At 34.3% G+C, this 19,122-nt stretch overlaps 1 protein-coding gene across 2 annotated transcripts in view; it reads right to left on the bottom strand.

Annotated features, from left to right (window-relative positions):
* The window catches only part of PDS5B (PDS5 cohesin associated factor B), a 195,303-nt gene that overhangs the window by 95,366 nt on the left and 80,815 nt on the right, over positions 1 to 19,122 (bottom strand). For both annotated transcript variants that reach the window (XM_080799689.1, XM_080799688.1), the window contains exons 7-10: positions 17,351 to 17,431; positions 12,949 to 13,089; positions 7,997 to 8,112; positions 5,154 to 5,248 (exon numbers count right to left, since the gene is read on the bottom strand). In XM_080799689.1, coding sequence (XP_080655815.1) covers positions 5,154 to 5,248; positions 7,997 to 8,112; positions 12,949 to 13,089; positions 17,351 to 17,431 — 433 coding nt within the window. The remainder of the gene's footprint in view (positions 1 to 5,153; positions 5,249 to 7,996; positions 8,113 to 12,948; positions 13,090 to 17,350; positions 17,432 to 19,122) is intronic.

Genomic DNA, 19,122 nt, shown 5'->3' on the forward strand with positions numbered 1-19,122 from the left:
GAAAAGATGCTCAAATCACTCATCATCAAGAAAATCCAAGTTAAAACTACAATGAGGTTATCATCTCACACCTGTCAGAATGGCTAATATCAACAACCAAGAAACAAGAGGTCTTGGTGAGGATATAGAAAAAGGGAAATTCTCTTGCACTGTCAGTGGAACGCAAACTGGCGCAGCCACTCTAGAAAACAGTATGGAATTTCCTCAAAAAGTTAAAAGTGGAACTACTCTCCAAGCCAGTAATTCCACTACTGGGTACTCACCCAAAGAATAAAAAAACACTAATTCAAAGGGATACATTCACCCCTATTTATTGCAACATTATTTACATACAATAGCCAAGCTAAGGAAAAAGCCCAAGTGTCCATCCATAGATGGATATGAAGAAGAGGTGGTATCTCATGAGAGATATTGACCTATAGAATTCTTTTTTGTGTGGTGTCTTTATCTGGTTTTGGTATCAGGGTGATACTGGCCTCACAGAATAAATTTGGACGTTTTCCTTCCTCTTCTATTTTTTTTTTCCTCTTCTATTTTTTTGAGATAGTTTGAGAAGAATACACACACACACACACACACACACACACAGCAGAATATTATTCAGCTTTAAAAAGGAATGAAATCTAGCCATTTGCAAAATATGGATAAAGCTAGAGAATATAATGTTAAGCAAAATCAAAGAAAGACAAATACCCTATGATCTCACTCACATGTGGAATTTAAGAAAACCGATAAGCAAAGGAAAAAGAGAGCGAAAGACAAACCAACAGACTCAACTACAGAGAACAAACTGATGGTTACCTGAGGAAGGTGGGTAGGGGGATAGGTGAAATAAGTGATGGGAATTACAGGAAAAAAAAAAAAAAAAACCTAAAATGTGCCCAGAGGCTGAAAAGTAGGAAATCATAACACAACATAAATGTTTCATAAAAAAAAGGAAACTACACACTATCTTTTGGTAAACATTTAAACATTCCAAACAATGGAAGGACTTAAAAAGTTATCGGTGAAATTATTCACATTTAAAATATATTTTAGATAGCTATAAAAAAATCAAAACATGAGGTGCCTGGGTGGCTCAGTGGGTTAAAGCCTCTGCCTTCGGCTCAGGTCATGATCCCAGGGTCCTGGGATCGAGCCCCATATCTGGCTCTCTGCTCAGCGGGGAGCCCGCTTCCTCCTCTCTCTCTCTCTCTGCCTGCCTTTCTGCCTACTTGTGATCTCTGTCTGTCAAATAAATAAATAAAACCGTTAAAAAAAATGTATTATTTAGTTAACAGCGAACTTTGTATTAAAGTTCTGACTATGGGAAAATTACTTAATTTTTTTATACTTTAAAAAAGGTCCAGAACATATACAGACCACTACAAATTAACAAAAAAAAAAAAAAGCCAATTTTAAAAAGATGAATTTAAAATTTATTTACTTATTTTTTTAAAGATTTTATTTATTTATTTGACAGAGAGAGATCACAAGTAGGCAGAAAGGCAGGCAGAGAGAGAAGGGGGGGGGGGAGCGGGCTCCCTGCTGAGCAGAGAGCCCAATGCGGGACTCGATCCCAGGACCCTAAGATCATGACCTGAGCCGAAGGCAGAGGCTTAACCCACTGAGCCACCCAGGCGCCCTGGATTTAAAATTTAAATAGACACTTCACAAAAGAAAATTTCAATACACACATAAAAAGATACTCAATCTCATTAGTCATCAAGAGAATGTAAATTAAAACCACGATAAAACAGCAAGAACTATGAGAATGACTACAATCAAAAAGATTTGATACAAAACGGTGACAAGAACACTGAAGAACTGGAAGTCTAAATCATTTCCAGTCCAAGTGGAAAACAATATAGCTAATATGGAGAACTTAGTCATTTCTTATAAAATTAAACATGTATTTACCCTATAACCAGCAATTTCACTCTAAGTAATTAAAATAAAAGCATAAATCCATAGAAACACTTGTAACAATACTCAGAGTAATCTTAATCTTAATAGCTCAAAATTAAAAACAACCCAGAAACTCATCAAACAAAAAAAGTGAATAAACAAATCACTGGATATTTACACAATAGAATATCACTCAATAATAAAAAAAAGGAATGAAGTAATAATACAGGAGTCCCAAAGACACCAGCAACTAGACTTTTAAACTCCTGATAGGATCCTCTTCAGTGGGGATCACTGACCAGTTAAAGACAAGTATTTTTTTTCTTTTTTTTCTTTTTAATTTATTTATTTGACAGACAGTGATCACAAGTAAGGAGAGAGGCAGGCAGAGAGAGAGGAAGGGAAGCAGGCTCCCTGCTGAGCTGAGAGCCCCATGTGGGGCTCGATCCCAGGACCCTGAGATCATGACCTGAGCCAAAGGCAGAGGATTTAACCCACTGAGCCACCCAGGCGCCCCTAAAGACAAGTATCTAACAAAGAACCTACCCTGGTCACCCTATATCGAAGTTCAGAGTCAGCAATCCCATCTATATATTTAGGGCTTTCTAAACAGCTCTTTATTTAGTACCCCACTCTTAATTATAGCAGAGAGCTACCAACTGACAAGCATTTGAGGAAAGCCTCTAACACAGAAAATACAGACAAAAGCAGGTGGGAAAAGTAAGTTGACTAAAACAAACATTTTGTAGGAAAAAAATTCTCCAAAACACTATCATTAATTTTTTCAGAGAACAGTGCATCAATAACACAAGAATAGAATGTTACAGTAAAAGGAACATCCAGGGGAAAAGAGAAGGAGGAAGACAAAAGAGAAACACACACACACACACACACACACACACACACACACACACACACGCAGGAGGGGGAGGGGGAGAGAGAGAGAGAGAGAGAGAGAGAGAGAAGGAAAGGAAACAGAGGGAAGACGAAAGAGGGAGGAAGAACAGATCCTCTGAAAATCAATGCTATAAAGTAGAAGCTCAAAGAGCAAGCAGTCCAAATTCAGATATGAGTGGGCAGGTAGAGGGTTCAGGCAGGATATCACCCCCCAAAAAAGAATGAAAGTGAGAAATACCTGCTGTTTAAACAGAATTGGTAGAAATTTAACAAAACCTGAAAGTATTACTATGACAGACTATTGTTAAAAATATTAAAGAGGGGCATCTGGGTGGCTCAGTCAGTTAAGCGTATGTCTTCAGCTCAGGTCATGATCCTGGGGTCCTGGGATTGAGCCCCACACTGGGCTCTCTGCTCAGCTGGAAGCCTGCTTCTCCCTCTCCCTCTGCCTGCCACCTCCCCTGCTTCTGCTCTCTGTCAAGTAAATAAATCAAAAATCTTAAAAAAAAAAATTATGAAAGAATACACTTCATCATTTTATCAAAAGAAACTCAGAAGGAAGTAGTTAAGATTTAAGAAGTAACCGTACACGAGGACCATAAAAAAAAAATTTAAATATACTACAAGTTGATAAAAGTCTTAAAAGGAGTAAATAACTAATAACAAACAATAACGTAAACGATGGAAAGAGAACATGCAGAGTTAAAACTTTCAAGGTTCCTTGATTGCTCAGAAAGAAGCTAGAGAGTTCTAATTAACTTTAGACTTCATTGAACAATTATGCAGTAAAAGCACAAAAGTGAAAATGTTAACTTCCAAGCCCCAGGGGAAAAGGGAAAAGTGAAAACAAAGAAAAGTAAGCAATTAAGCAGAAAAGAGGAAAATAGGAGGGGAAAAAAAAGCAAGAAGCATGAAAATAAAATACATAAGACAGTAGGAATAAGTTCAACTCCATCAAATCCAAATGATACCATTTCAATAAAATTTTTAAAAACACGTAACAGCACCATATATCATTTATGGACAAATATACATGTTATGTAGATAGAAAAAGAAACAGGATGCAGACCAAATTTAGTGGAGTAGCTACCCTCTGTGGAAACAGGAATAATAGTTTATAAGTGGCATTTCAACTACAACTACAATTTATTTTCTTTTTTTAAATCTCTTAAGCAAATATAGCAAAATGTAGTAACATTTTTTTTTTAAGATTATTTATTTATTTGATAGACAGAGATCACAAGTAGGCAGAGAGGCAGGCAGAGAGAGGAAGGGAAGCAGGCTCCTCACTGAGCAGAGAGCCAGATGCGGGGCTTGATCCCAGGACCCTGGGATCATGACCAGAGCTGAAGGCAGAGGCTTTAACCCACTGAGCCACCCAGGCACCCCATGTGGTAACATTTCTGAAGAAGACATAGCAGCTACTATAGTCATCTGTATTTTCCAAACAATTTCCTAATTTAAAAAAATTAAGGGTGCTTGGGTGGCTCAGTCAGTTAAACCTCTGCCTTCAGCTCAGGTCATGATCCTGGGGTTCAGGGATGGAGTCCCACCCGTGGGGCTTCCGGCTCAATAGGGAGTCTCCTTCTCCCTCCCATTCTACCCTCCCCACCACCCCCCCCGGCTCGTGCTCTCACTAGCTCTCTTTCTCAAATTAATAAAATCTTAATAAACAAATAAATAAATAAAATCTTTTGCTTAATATTTTATTTATTTGTCAGAGAGAGAGTGCAAGCACAAGCAGTGGCAGGCAGAGGGAGAACCAGGCTCCCTGTTGAGCAAGGAGCCCAATGTGGAGCTCCATTCCAGGACTCTGGGATAATGACCTGAGCCAAAGACAGACACTTAAGTGACTGAGCCACGCAGGCATCCCTAAATAAGTAAAATCTTAAAAGAAAAGAAAAATTAATAGACAAGCAATATTCAGATACATGATATCTTTATTAGTACAAAAATGCAAAATTCTGAAATGCCTTGTAATTTATACAGATTTCAGAAAAGTTACCTCCATTTAACATAATTAGTTTACAAATTAATGACATTTACCTAAGTTCTCAAAACATTAAAGAAGAGTAAAGAACACCAAGGTGAAGTTCAAATCCAAACACCTAAAATATTTTTAGAATTGTTCTGAAATGAAAAAACTCGTATTGTTTCTGGTAAACTGACTTTTTATAGGTGTTTCTAGACTAAAAGATATAAGGAGTAAAAATTCTAGCTTCAGAGAGTAACTTCCATGATAATGAATTAAAAGATGACTTTACTCATCACAGTAACCAAAAAACGGGATTTTTTCCCCCATATACATAAAACTGATTTTTTTCACCAAAGAACATTTAGGCATATTTGCTATTATGGGTATATAATACCTGTTAAGTCCTTTGCTAAATCAGGATGGTTCATGAGACAATGACTGGCAAATTTCACACATTCCAAGCGTATTGGTACATGGATGTCATTAAACCTGATAAAATATAAAGGCACAGAACGTTCTTTAAAATAAGAGGAACAATTATGTGTTTAAAATATACACAATTTATATTTACTTCTCTAATTAAAAGAAAAAACAAGTTATGTAGAATAATTCAAAGCAAAGCTAGACTATTTCAACAAAGTTTTGATAAGCTATATATTTATGAATGCTTCAGAATGTCTACATTAAACCAGGATAATCTCCTATGAGAACTATGTACTTTTAAGGAGTTTGTGTAAACAATATACGTTTGGCTCAAGCACAAAAAATGAGAATGACAAGATTTTTCCTATAAATATTCTTTTAAATATATATGTTTATATAAGAATATTTGTGTGCACAGGTCATAGATACATTATATAAATCCCATTCTTTCTTAGGTATAGGGCATTCACAAAGTGTGGCAGATCTTGCACTAAACCCCGTATTATTTTACATGACTCTAAAACTGAGCCCAAATTAACTCCTATCCAGTTAAACATCACATTACATTTCCACTAATACCAAAACCAATTTTAAATGAAGAAGTAACTATCTTAGTATTTATCACCAAAATATTAAAACTCTTTGAAAGATATGCAATTTAGGTATCTTTTAATTTTGTATTTCTTTTTTTTTTCCTTATAATTTATTTGGTGAAGAAATTGTTCTGTTTGTGTGTGCAGTGTTTTTCCACAGTTGAGATTTCACTAATCCGTATTATCCTGGTTTCAACTAATAGGCTCTCCTTCTCTCCTAAATCTTACAAGTTGATAGTTAGATCTAGACACTTAATTATATCCAGATTCACTGTTTCAGCAAGACTATTTCATAGATGGAATCCTGTTCCTCCATCATAAAGCCCATGATGTCCAGCTGTCTTAAACCATTGATGTTGAAAGCCTGTATACACTAGTTCAGCCTGGACTACAAAAGAGTGATGTCTTTGAAAAATCTTGTTAAGTAACAAGAACAACAACAAAGTAAAGTGAGAATTTTCCATTCCATATTTCCATATATCTAATTCTGTAATATCAAAAGGTTTCCAAATCATCTATCACCCAATACCATAACAAATTCATAACATATCATAACAAATATTATAAAGGAGAAAAAAGAGATCTTCTAAACGAGCACCAAATTATTCATAAAAAAGTTTATTATAAGAGGGGTGCCTGGGTGGCTCAGTGGGTTAAAGCCTCTGCCTCTGGCTCAGGTCATGATCCCAGGGTCCTGGGACGGGGCCCCCTGCATCGGGCTCTCTGCTCAGCAGGGAGCCTGCTTCCTTCCTCCTCTCTCTCTCTGCCTGCCTCTCTGCCTACTTGTGATCTGTCTGTCAAATAAATAAATAAAATCTTAAAAAAAAAAAAAAAGAAAGAAAGAAGAAAGAAGAAATAAGAAAAAAAATGCTCTATGAAGTACACTCAAAAAAAAGTTATAACACCTAGCCTATGGTCTCACATAGTTTCCAGACTGTTTTGAATCCAAGTACTTCATCCCTATGTACTTTACCATTTTCAACTAAACATATACCATTTAACCATTAAAAATAAATATTATAAGACCTAGTGGTAATAATCTGTGAGTTTCAGTTTGAAGACAATAATTTTAAAAGAAAAGGAAAAATTACAATGTAATGGAAATGTGACAAATTTTAACCTCCCAAATCAAGTCTGGATAATCCAAGTCCTGATTTAAAGATACAGTAAATGTCTATAAGTAAAACCTGTATTTTTGTTTTACCACATTAAGTGGACTCTAAATTAACTGGTATAATTTAATTAAACATATAAGCTATTCTGCTCTACTGCCCAAGAACTTTCAGGAAGAGTCTAGAAAGCAAACTCAAAATGACAATAGACTAAAATTTATTCATTTAACGCACCTTGTCAAATACTATTGAGCTATATAAGTGATAAGAAATCAGATTAAGAATTTAGCACTTAGCAAGCTTATAGTTCATTTGACAAATTTGAAAAATAAGGCCAAGAGAGATTAAATTTATTATAATCATGACAGTTCTAATATTAAGATAGAAAGAAAAGTGGTTATAACATGCAAATATTTCAATATAAAAAGAAACAGAGTATGAGTTTTTAAATCCTATTTATTTGTGACTTAACTGCATTATTTGTTATGAAAAAAATTTAAGCAGAGGAAAAAAATTCTCCTTTATCTTCTGGGTCAAAGTAGGTTTCAGCCAGGGCACTTTAAGTGGTTTTAATATATTCAAGGTCAAGCATACCTTTAAAAACATAATTGAACCCTTCTCAAAGAAAAAAGAAACAAACAAATACACTCAAAATTTTGCAAACAATTTCAAGATTGTGGACATTAAAAGCATATAAATATCCCAGGCTATCACTTCCTTTAAAAGAGAAATGTACAAAGGAGGTTAGGAGGAAGACATACATATCATTTATTTATTCATTCTGTGGATACCCGTGCATCTCACAATGATTTATTTTCAGCTGGAATGAATCACTGCTAATGTGCTAACACATTTTAATTTCATGATTATAATACTTTCTGAGATAGCTTTTTAAGCATATCATCTTTCAGAAATTATTAAGGGCAAAATAAGATGAAAACAGGGAAATTGTAAATATGGCTAATTAGTACTAACACTCAAAAATTTCAAAATATAAAACCTTCATTTTTATAATTTCAGGAAAATATTAAAATATGGATGACATTTTTAGATAATATAAATAGATAAAAACATTTATTACTTTTAAACAGGACACCAAAATCATATACCTGCCCAAGTAACACTGCCAAAGTGGTTTGTTCTGAGAAGCCAATTCTGAATCCTTCGCACCAAACATTTTTGCCAATAGTTTAACAACTTGTAGGCGTTCCTCATTATCATTGCTCTAAAACAAAACACAAACAGCTTTAAAACTATCAGGTAAATATAGTCACAATAATTTTCCCATGATTTTCCTCATCTCCAATTCCACAGAAAAACTTTCATGAGCTCCAGATGAAAAAGTATACATAAAAATGCTCAATATACTTTGCAAGAAATAAATAAACCCTTAAATGTTCTAATCAGCTTGTTAAAGTGTACTTCCTATACGAAAATACATCCCAAAGTCTGATTAAATGTTAGAGACCCCTCTTGAATTTGAGGCTTATTTCCATTCACAGTCAAATTCAAAAATTAACTACATCAAAGTTATGCAGACCCTTGAAAAACTGTTTTTTAAAAACAGCCATGAAGAGGCCAGGCCTACAGTAAACAGAAAATTCTGTATGATTGTACTGGTTAAGCTTTTTGTAGAAAAAAATATGTGAAATCTCCTAAAAGAAGAATCAGTTCACCTACACGTACCAGATCCATAATGAAGTTCACCAATATGATGAAGCCTTGCATGTGCAAAAACTAATTTCTGCTTTATTTCTCTATTATGGGTAGGTAGAGTGGAGACAGGAACTCAATTTTATTATTGGTTTTGGTACCTCCAACAAATGACACAATGGTAAAATGACTGAACCAGCCACAATACTACACTTGAACATAATATGTGACCATATCAAAAAACAATGATATTCAAAGTGCTATGAAGACACTGTATACTGTTGGGTTTTTTTTTTTTTTTAAACCAATGCCTCAGCCTAGTATTAAGAGCTTCCATAATATGACCTAAGTCATCTCTGTTATTTCTCTCATTAGTCCTCTAAATAAGTATTTTTCAACCCCAGGAGCACATCAAAATGATCGCTAAATGTGGCTATGTGTGCACACACACAGGAATATTACTCAGACCTCAAAAAGAATGAAACATTGCCATTTGCAACGACATGAATGGAGCTAGAATGTATTATGCTAAGTGAAGTAAGTTAGTCAGAGAAAGACAAATACCATATGGTTTCACTCATATTTGGAAATTATGCAATAAAACAGATGAACATATGGGAAGGAGAAAGAAAAAGAGAAATGGAAGCAAACCATAAGAGACTCTTAATGACAGAGAACAAACTGAGGGTTAATGGAGGGAGGTGGGTGGGGGGTGGGCTATATGAGTAATGGGTATAAAGGAGGGCACTTGTTACGATGAGCACTGAGTGTTCTATGTAAGTGATGAAACACTATATTCTACTCCTGAAACCAATAATATACTATGTTACCTGAAATTTAAATAAAAATTTGGAGGAAAAAAAATAATAGTAAAACACATTTGTTTCCTATAATTAAGAGTCTCTTGTGGTTTGTCTCCCTCTCTGGTTTCATCTGGTTTTATTTTTTCCTCCCTTCCTCTATGATCCTGCCTTATTTCTTAAATTCCTGAGATCATATGATACTTGTCTTTCTCTGACTTATTTCACTTACCATAATACCCTCTAGTTCCAACCACATCATTGCAAATGTAAGATTTCATTTTGATGGCTGAAGAGTATTCCATTGTGTATATATACCATGTCATCTTTATCCATTTATCTTTCGATGGACATCTGGGATCTTTCCATAATTTAGCTATTGTGGGCACTGCTGCTATAAAAAACACTGGGGTGCAGGTGCCCCTTCAGATCACTACATTTCTATCTTTGGGGTAAATATCCAGTAGTGTAATTGCTGAATTATGGGGTAGCTCTATTTTCAACTTTTTGAGGAACCTCCATACTGTTTTCCATAGATGTTGCACCAGCTTGCATTCCCACCAACAGTGTAGGAGGGTTCCCCTTTCTCCACATCCTTGCCAACATCTTGTTCCCTGACTTGTTAATTTTAGCTATTTTGACTGGTGTGAGGTTATATCTCATTGTGGTTTTGATTTGTTATTTCCCTGATGTCGAGTGATGTTGAGCATTTTTTCATGTGTCTGTTGGCCATCTGGATGTGTTCTTTGGAGAAATGTCTGTTCATGTCTTCTGCCCATTTCTTGATTGGATTATTTGTTCTTTGGGTGTTGAGTTTGGTAAGTTCTTTATAGAGTTTGGATATGAGCCCTTTATCTGATATGTCATTTGTAAATATCTTCTCCCAAAAGAAGAAAAAATAAAACAAGATGAAACCTTCAGAAAGGGAGACAAACCATAAGAGACTTTTAATCTTAGGGAACAAACTGAGGGTTGCTAGAGCGGAGGGAGGTGGAAGGATGGGGTAAGTGGGTGATGGACATTAAGGAGCGCATGTGATGTAATGAGCACTGCATATTATATAAGACTGACGAATCACTGACCTCTACCTCTGAAACTGATAATACATTATATGTTAATTAAATTTTAATTTTAAAAATTATGTCCATGACTGTTCATACTAGCACTATTCATAATACACAGCAGCATTATTTATAATAGCAAAGGGTGGAAACAACATAAATGTCCATCAACTGATAAAATATTATATTACCCATACAATGAAATATGATTTAGCAATTAAAAAAGAAAGATGTGGTCTATATATACTATGCAGTATTATGCCTCCATCAGAAAGGATGAATACCCAACTTTTGTATCAACATGGACGGGACTAGAAGAGATTATGCTGAGTGAAATAAGTCAAGTAGAGAGTCAATTATCATATGGTTTTGCTTATTTGTGGAGCGTAAGAAATAACACGGAGGACACGGGGAGATGGAGAGGAGAAGGGAGTTGGGGGAAATTGGAGGGGAAGATGAACCATGAGAGACTGTGGACCCTGAAAAACAATCCGAGGGTTCTGGAGGGGCAGGAGGTGGGAGGTTGGGTGAGCCTGGTGGTGGGTATTATGGAGAGCATGTATTGCATGGAGCACTGGGTGTGGTGCATAAACGATGAATTTTGGAACACTGAAAGAAATTTTAAAAATAAATAAAAATTAAAAAAATAAATAAATAAATGAAGTCCTGGCACAAACTACAACATGGAAGAATCTTGAAAACTTTATGCTAGGTTAAAGATTCCAGTCACAAAAGATTATATATGTTATGGTCCCATTTATAGAAATGTCTAGAATAGGCCATCTATAGGGACAGAAAGTAAATTAGTGATTGTCTTGAGCTAGGTTCCTGGAGGAACAGAAGGTCACCACTAAAGGGTATAAGATTTCTTTGGGTGGGTGATAAAAATGTTCTAAAAATAATTGTCATGACAGTTGCATGACTGTGAATGTCAAAAAATACTGAATTATATACTTTAAATGGGTGATTTTTATGGTATTTGAATTATATTTGAATAAAGCTATTACAAAAAGAAAAATAATAATAAAACAACCTTAAAAAATACCTCTAAAGCTCTAAAAAAATAAAAAATAAAAAAAACTGAACGCCTGAACTCTACTGCCAAGAATTCTGATCAAAACAACTTATCTGGTTTAATGCCCGGACATCTGTTTGCTTACTAACGCTCCACAGGTGAAGATTCTAATGTGTAGTCAGGGATGATTTAAGCTTACTTTATGCCACCATCCAACTGTAAGTCTTCGTGTTCCACAAATTCACCCAGCATCTTCCTACCTCTATATGCTTCTATATCTGTTTCCTTTGTTTCAACTGTATGCTGTTCATCTTTTAGCACACTTAGGATATCTGGCTAATTAAATCTGAATTTTTCTCCTCTTCTACACTAGCTGTTAAACTTGCTGAAAACAAGGATAATTCCTTACTTTTTATATTTCTTACAGTATTCAGTATTTTTAAAGAAAATTAGACCGGGGCACCTGGATGGTTCAGTCAGTTAAGCGTCTGCCTTCGGCTCAGGCCATGATCTCAGGGTCCTGGGATCTAGCCTTGCATCAGGCTCCTCGCTCAGCAGGGAGCTGCTTCTCCCTGTCCCTCTGCCTACTGCTCTGCCTACCTGTGCTATCTCTCTGCCAAATAAATAAATAAAATCTTAAAAAAAAAATCAGACCAAGAAAAAAATTAGATGTATGACTGCCTTCTGCCTCATCAAAATTGCTAACTACATGGGAAAATATGGCGCAGTTGGGACAGTGAATCAAGTGGGTCACTTGAAAAATACACCAAAAATACACCCCAGAATAAAATGAGAATAATCACTTGCTAGTTTTGTGTGTTATTCACGCTACAAATCTGGATTGTTTATTATCTTGTTTTAAAAGAGACAAATCAAAATTTTTATAAACAAGAAATATAACATGGAAATCATTTAAGAATTTCTCTGGGTACATTAGGTTTCATCAAAGATAATTAATTATAACCAACTTTTTTAAATCTTCCTGTAATAATTTGAAAGAGGAAAATCTATTCCCCAAATCTACAAGTGAAACTCAATGTTATGGCCTAATTTAATGTCAAGGCAACAGGAACATGCCACCAAAAAATTCCAGAGAACTATGTGAAAAGTAACGGAGTTTCAACATAGGCATAAGATAATACCCACATGGGAAAATATTTCACAATATTTGGACAATAGACCCTAAGCGATTTTTATGGTGTAATCAAGGGGTCTTGGGAACCACTATAAACTGTGCCTTGAAAAGAAGCTTGATGTATAGCTAGACCTCAAAAATTGGTCATAATCTAGAATTTATCTGGAAATTATCTGAAGGAAAATACCATCATTAATTAAGTGGCTACTATCTGCTAGGCACCATGCCAGGCACTGCAGATAAGCAAAGAAGTAAGGTACAAACATGTAAATAACTAACAGTAATACACCATCACATCTGCAGCATTCAGGTAAAAGTACCATAAGAATTAAAGAGCCACAAATAATGCTCTTTGCTAATCTGGTTGACAGAACCATAACATTTTTAAAATAGTTACCTTTAGTTTAAATTCAAGTTGGGGTAAAACAGAGAGCAGCAAATGACTATCAATATTATAGAGCTCCAAAATTAAGTCAAAGACATGCTCTGACAAATCGCTGATAGATGTTTTTCCAAGCATCAGAACCTGATTAAAAAACTTTTAAGAAAGAAAATTTATCATTAATAGCAATGCCATAGATAAAATGAATTTTCTAAAATCTTAATTATCATTCAATTAAATTCATTATTATTCTATACAAAGTCAAACAAGGGTTATCAAAACATTTTCTAATAGTAAGTGGAAAACAACCACAGGCTAGTGCACCTTGCACATGAAACTCACCTCATATACAATAAAAGGTAATTTGTACTAATTTATCAATTAGCTTATCAACACTCTATCAAATGCACTTTTTTCCCCATTATGGAACTTACTGTATTTTATCCTATAATACGGTTCTATTTGTGTACATGTCTTAATTTCCCTACTAGATAAATTTCTTAAAGTCAAGGGATCACATCTTGTACACCTTAGCATGTATGGGAGACAATAGCATTAAAGACAAAAACTTTGCAACTTTCATAGAAGGGGCCAATTCCATTTTTAAAATATGTAATTTTAGGGGTGCCTGGGTGGCTCAGTGGGTTAAAACCTCTGCCTTCGGCTCAGGTCATGATCCCAAGGTCTTGGGATCGAGCCCCACGTCGGGCTCTCTGTTCAGCAGGGAGCCTGCTTCCCTTCCTCTCTCTCTGCCTGCCTCTCCGCCTACTTGTGATCTCTGTCTGTCAAATAAATAAATAAAATCTTTAAAAAAAAAATACGTAATTTTATAAAGCAAAACAACCTTTTTCTACTCCTCTGTCTTCTTTTAAATATTCTGATAAAAAGTATATATATATGTACAAAGTTTATAGTACTAATTAAAATCCAATTAAAAGCACACATACACGGAAAATCCAAATTTGAACAATTTTGTTTCCATTAGGAACCAGCTATAACTAGTTTCCACATTCAGATCATTTATCATATTACTACTAAAACTGGTAAAAATACATGGCATAATAATCCAGTTCCTTTCTATTTAAAGTCTTCAAATTCATAAAAAATTAACCCAGAGAATATACAACACATTCTCAACAGTATCTTCTGTCTCTTCAAAGAAGTAGTTTGATTTTTTACACCACATAAGCCCTGAGCTCTACTCTCAGTATCAGTTAATACAACCTGACTTAATATGGAAAGTACAAAGTCAAGTATTTCACATTTCTATGTCTTTTCTGCTTGCTTTAACTCTTAGGCTATTCTTACATGAAGTTTATGTCTATGAACCTATACAGACTACCTAGCTATGAAGGGGAGAAAAGAACAAATTCCATGTTACTATTCCTTTTTTTTTTTTTAAACCAGTTTTAAAAGTAACTTGTTTGTTGTCCTTGTTTATCAACATTGTAGGAAAAGAATTTCATGACATCAAAGGTTAAATTCTCATTCAGGCTGAAAATCAAATGACTTTGTTCCCACTCACAAAATTTCTCCTGCTTAAAAATAGTAAATCTAACCTTTCCTTAACAAGACCAAATAATCCTTTCCAATCTGGCCACCTTGTCACATGATGTAATTGTCCTCTTTATCATTCTGGGGAAACCAAATTTGGAAATTTAAAAAAAAAAACAATGCTGTAGTCTATTAAGTATGCCAAAGCATTATGTCTTAAAAAAAAAAAAGCCATATATATACAGTGATTAAAAAATACTTTATTGCTGGGACACCTACATGATTCGGTCGGTTCAGTGTCTGACTCCTGATTTTGGCTCACGTCATGATCTTAGGGTCCTGAGATTGAGTCCCACGCTTGAAGCCTACCTACGATTCTCTCTCTGCCCCTCCCCACCTGCTCGCTCACTCACTCTCTCAAAAAAAAAAAAAGAAAGAAAGAAAAAAAGAGTTCTGATGAAAAATAAAAGTACCAAGAAGTGATCCAGGCAGAAAATTTTTGACATGTCCCCATTCACTTTTTGTGTCTGATAGTTTGACCTTTTCAAAAAATACATACTTTTTAGTTTCTTAAGTTGTCAAGTAATGACAAATTTTAATTTTTAAAAAAGTAATCTACAATAACAACATAAAATAATAATCTGAAGTAATAACCACATAAAATAATAATCTAAAGTAATAACCACAGTGGTTTAAGTCCTAAATATATAAGAATCACTATAAAGAACTTGAATGTGTCTCTATCATATTCCTAATAGTGGGGGGGGGGGGAAGTAAGTAAAAAAGAGATAGAAATGTGGTTATTATTACCTCAGTATCCTACCTGTACTTTTACTTGCTAATTCTCTACTACAAAGATAAATGAATAATGGCTACTACATGTACAAGTTCAAAAAACCTGAGAATTATTTTAATACTGAAATTCATTTTATCTTACAAGACAAGTTCACTAGGTCAAAGTTTGAGGTAGAAAAAAAGATGTATAAGGGAACTAAAGAGGGCGAAAAAAAGCAATTCTTAATGATGTCTTAGCTAACCATCAAATAAAGCAAGGAACAAGAAGAGATTAAACAATGGACAAAGTACTGGTAATAAAATACAGCTGGAAGTGTGCTCGGACCTTCTACTGATCTTGTGCCTCTCGCCCCTCAGCTTCTGATAAAGATACCACAAGAAAGTATGGAGAGGGCCGTTCTACCTCTGTAGGCAAGAACTAAGAACCATCAATTAACATAAGATATTAGTGATAGGGAACTGTAAACACCTGAGATTCCTAAAAGTATTTCTCTGGTCCTTTTTCTTTTAGCTCTAATTATAAGTATTTTCAAACATAAACATATGCTGAGAGAACAGTATAATGAACCTAATCACCTAGCTCCAACAAATACCATCATTCCATCTTGGACCTTACTTTCTTTTATTATCCAATAAAATATTTATTTCCCCAATTCTAGAAAAGATATTAACATGGTATAGTGTTGTTTGTTTTTGTTCTGTTTTGTTTTGTTTTGCCAGAAAAAAGTCAAAAAAATTTAATTGTTCCCCTAAAAAAACATCTGGCTTGGCAATACCAATTTAAATAAGTGACCACCAGGAGGAGCTCACCTAGTGTATCTAATAGGCCATGGAGATAGTCATTCACATGCTCTTGAAGCAAAGGAACGGGGAAGGCTATCACACACAAAATAAGCTTAAGTCTGGGTCTACACAATTCAAAAGCCATCAAGTCAATAATGAAAAACACTCAACCCACTCAATCCAACCAATTTATTCTGGCCGATACCCAGGATTCATAAAACTAGCAGAAATCATTATTTAGAATTCCCTGACAATTTGGAGTATTAAGATAGATTACGCAATTTGTCCAGGTTCTCAAAGTTCACCCTTCAAAACAATTTTCTTACAAATCAAATACATTTTTCCAAATCATCATGTGTTTCGAATTATTTAAGGCCATAAGCCAGAAACAAAAACTAAGATTTACCAAGATGCTGTTCTATAAAGTTTGTTATTTTTCCAAAGCACATCTTTTCACAATGTATTTTATATACAGATTTCATTTTTTATATACTACAGGAAATAGGCTCCTTCAATAAACTTCAGGCAAATACGTAAGTGATTATAAATGACTTTGTTTCTCACTTTTTTCCTGAGAGATTTATATCCTTTACATATCTGAAGGTGGGTGAAAGTGGAAAGTAAGTAGAGAGAAGTGTTACATAAGGCACCATTCATGTGAATACTTTCCATGTGAATGGTGCCCTCTAGAATTGTGCAACTCAATAGAACTATGGAGAGAAAATAAAACTTAAGCATTTATCATTGAACCTATCAACTAAAATATATTTCTTCCGAAAATAGCTAAAAGATGGTCAATTGTAAATAAGCAGATTTGGGATGATATTGGAAGGGCTCATTTCATCTCAATTCTTTCCCTTTTTCAGAAAAGGTTGATGTACATGATAGCAAGATAGACAACTGTCACGAAATTGCTGCCATTCATACTTGCCTTCAACTTTAAAGTCTTGATATTAGTTCATATCTATTTCTTGTATAAACCAATTTAATCTCCAAAAAACTGTAATTTCCCTGAATAATGAGAAGTTCCATATGTTTTACCTAATCACATTTAGCTCTATTTGGAACATTAGAAACAAACAGTATATCTTACTTATCAAAATAAAAGTTATTTTAATTCTTAGGCAATTTCAAAGAAGCAAATGAATAAACAAACAAGATGCTAGCTAAACTTCCATATAATAATAAACAAGAATAATTTTAAATAAGCAGAAAGAAAATATATCATTTAATGATTAAAACAACACAAAATTTCAAAATATGTACTACCTGCCAAAATTTTGCTTCTAGCTATCTTTAAAATGTTGGCTAATCTTTCTGACAATCAATTACAAGAAAGACTTACATTGGTAATATATGGTTCAATAGCTTGAGCTGTCCTCTTCAGTAAAGCCTTTGCCAAATCATATGCTTGCTTGTTTAAATTCTGAAAAACATAAACAGTATCTATTAGACGTCTCTAACTATGAAAAACAAAATATTACCTGTATTCCGAAAGGTACTCCTGAGTAAATGAACGGGAAAATTAAAACTCAGTTAGAATAAAAGAGAAAGCAAAGCCACTTTTCTTCTTTTAAGACTGTGAAGTGCGTTAGCCTGACGATTCACAGATCTGCACCCGTGGGGCAAATAATACATTATATGTTAATAAAAATAATTAATTAAAAAAAAAGACTAACTGGTCTACCTAGATAAGATCCCTTCCAAGAAAGGATAATTACTCTGTCTTCCTATCTCATTCACAACATAAGGTAAACCACACAGAAAAAAACAATAAATGTTTATTAGATAGAAGAGGAGACAGTGATTCTAAACCTAGTCCCGAAGTCAAATCAGTTCAACTGAGTAAAAATACAGGTTGTTTTACCCAGGTCCAGAAGAACCAAAATATCCTAAGAGAATGAACTGGATTCTAATGTGAACAAGAATGGGGGGCTGACAGGTGGGGAAAGACAAGAGTTTGGGACAACTGTGGGACAGGAGATTTACTCAAGCACATGTTAGAGCATAGATAAGGTCAATGATACAACAAGAAACATAAGAAACAGTAAAATATGAAAAGAAAAAAGGTACAAGAAAAAATATCTTAAGAAAACATGTTTCTAAGAGATTCTGATAATGACAAAAACAATCAAGACCAAAGATCTAAAGGAGAATTGCCATTACGATTTAAGAACATTACAGAAAAAAGGTACACTGCCAATATCCTGAAACTCACATTTAGCATTTTTAGATTTACCTGCATTGATGCTTCCACTGAATTATTTCATTTCTAATTGCTGTTCAGTATTTTATAATATACTATAGCTTATTTACTCATTCTCCTGTTCACAGACATTAAATCATATGTCTTGTACACGCTCCCTTGTGCATATAAGAAATAATTTTCTGTAAATCCCACCTCTGCCATTTTTCACATGGGCTTTTTTGTCCTTATTTGTAGAGTTTCTCTATAAATTCTACACACTAAACCTCTGTCAATTTTATGTAAAACATATCTTAGTCTACATTTGTTTTTTCCACATTGTTCATGGTATCTTAGAGACAGAGAAGTTTCTTGACTTAATGTCACCGAATATTTCAATACTTTCCTATTTGGCTTGTGCTCACTGTATCTTTCTTAAGAAATTCTCCTCCCAATGAAATTTAGATGTTGCTTTATATTTTCAAATAAAAATTTAAAGATTTGTTTTTCAGATTTAAATCTTTATTCTCCCTGTAATTTATTTTTATGTATGGTATAAAATAATATTATTTTCCATATGGATATTTGTCCTAAAACCAGTAATTAAATAGTCCATTATTCCCTCCAGTGACCTATAATATCCACACACTCAAGTTTCTATATAACTATGGAGCCACTTGTAAATTCTCCATTACTTCCATTATGTCCCTTTGTCTATTACTGCCTGATTATAGTCAAAGGGATGTATGGAAACAGTGTCTTAATACCAGGAGGTACATTAAGTCTCCACTTTCTATTCCTCTTTAAGAATGGTTAGCTATTATTGGCCATTTGCTCTTCAATGTGAATTTAAAATCAGTTTGTCAAATCACCCACACACCTTCCAACTTTCTCTTTGATTGGATTATCTATTCCTATGCAGAAATCTGGCA

Source organism: Martes martes (assembly GCF_963455335.1).
Source record: "Martes martes genome assembly, chromosome: 3".
Classification (NCBI taxonomy): Eukaryota; Metazoa; Chordata; class Mammalia; order Carnivora; family Mustelidae; genus Martes; species Martes martes.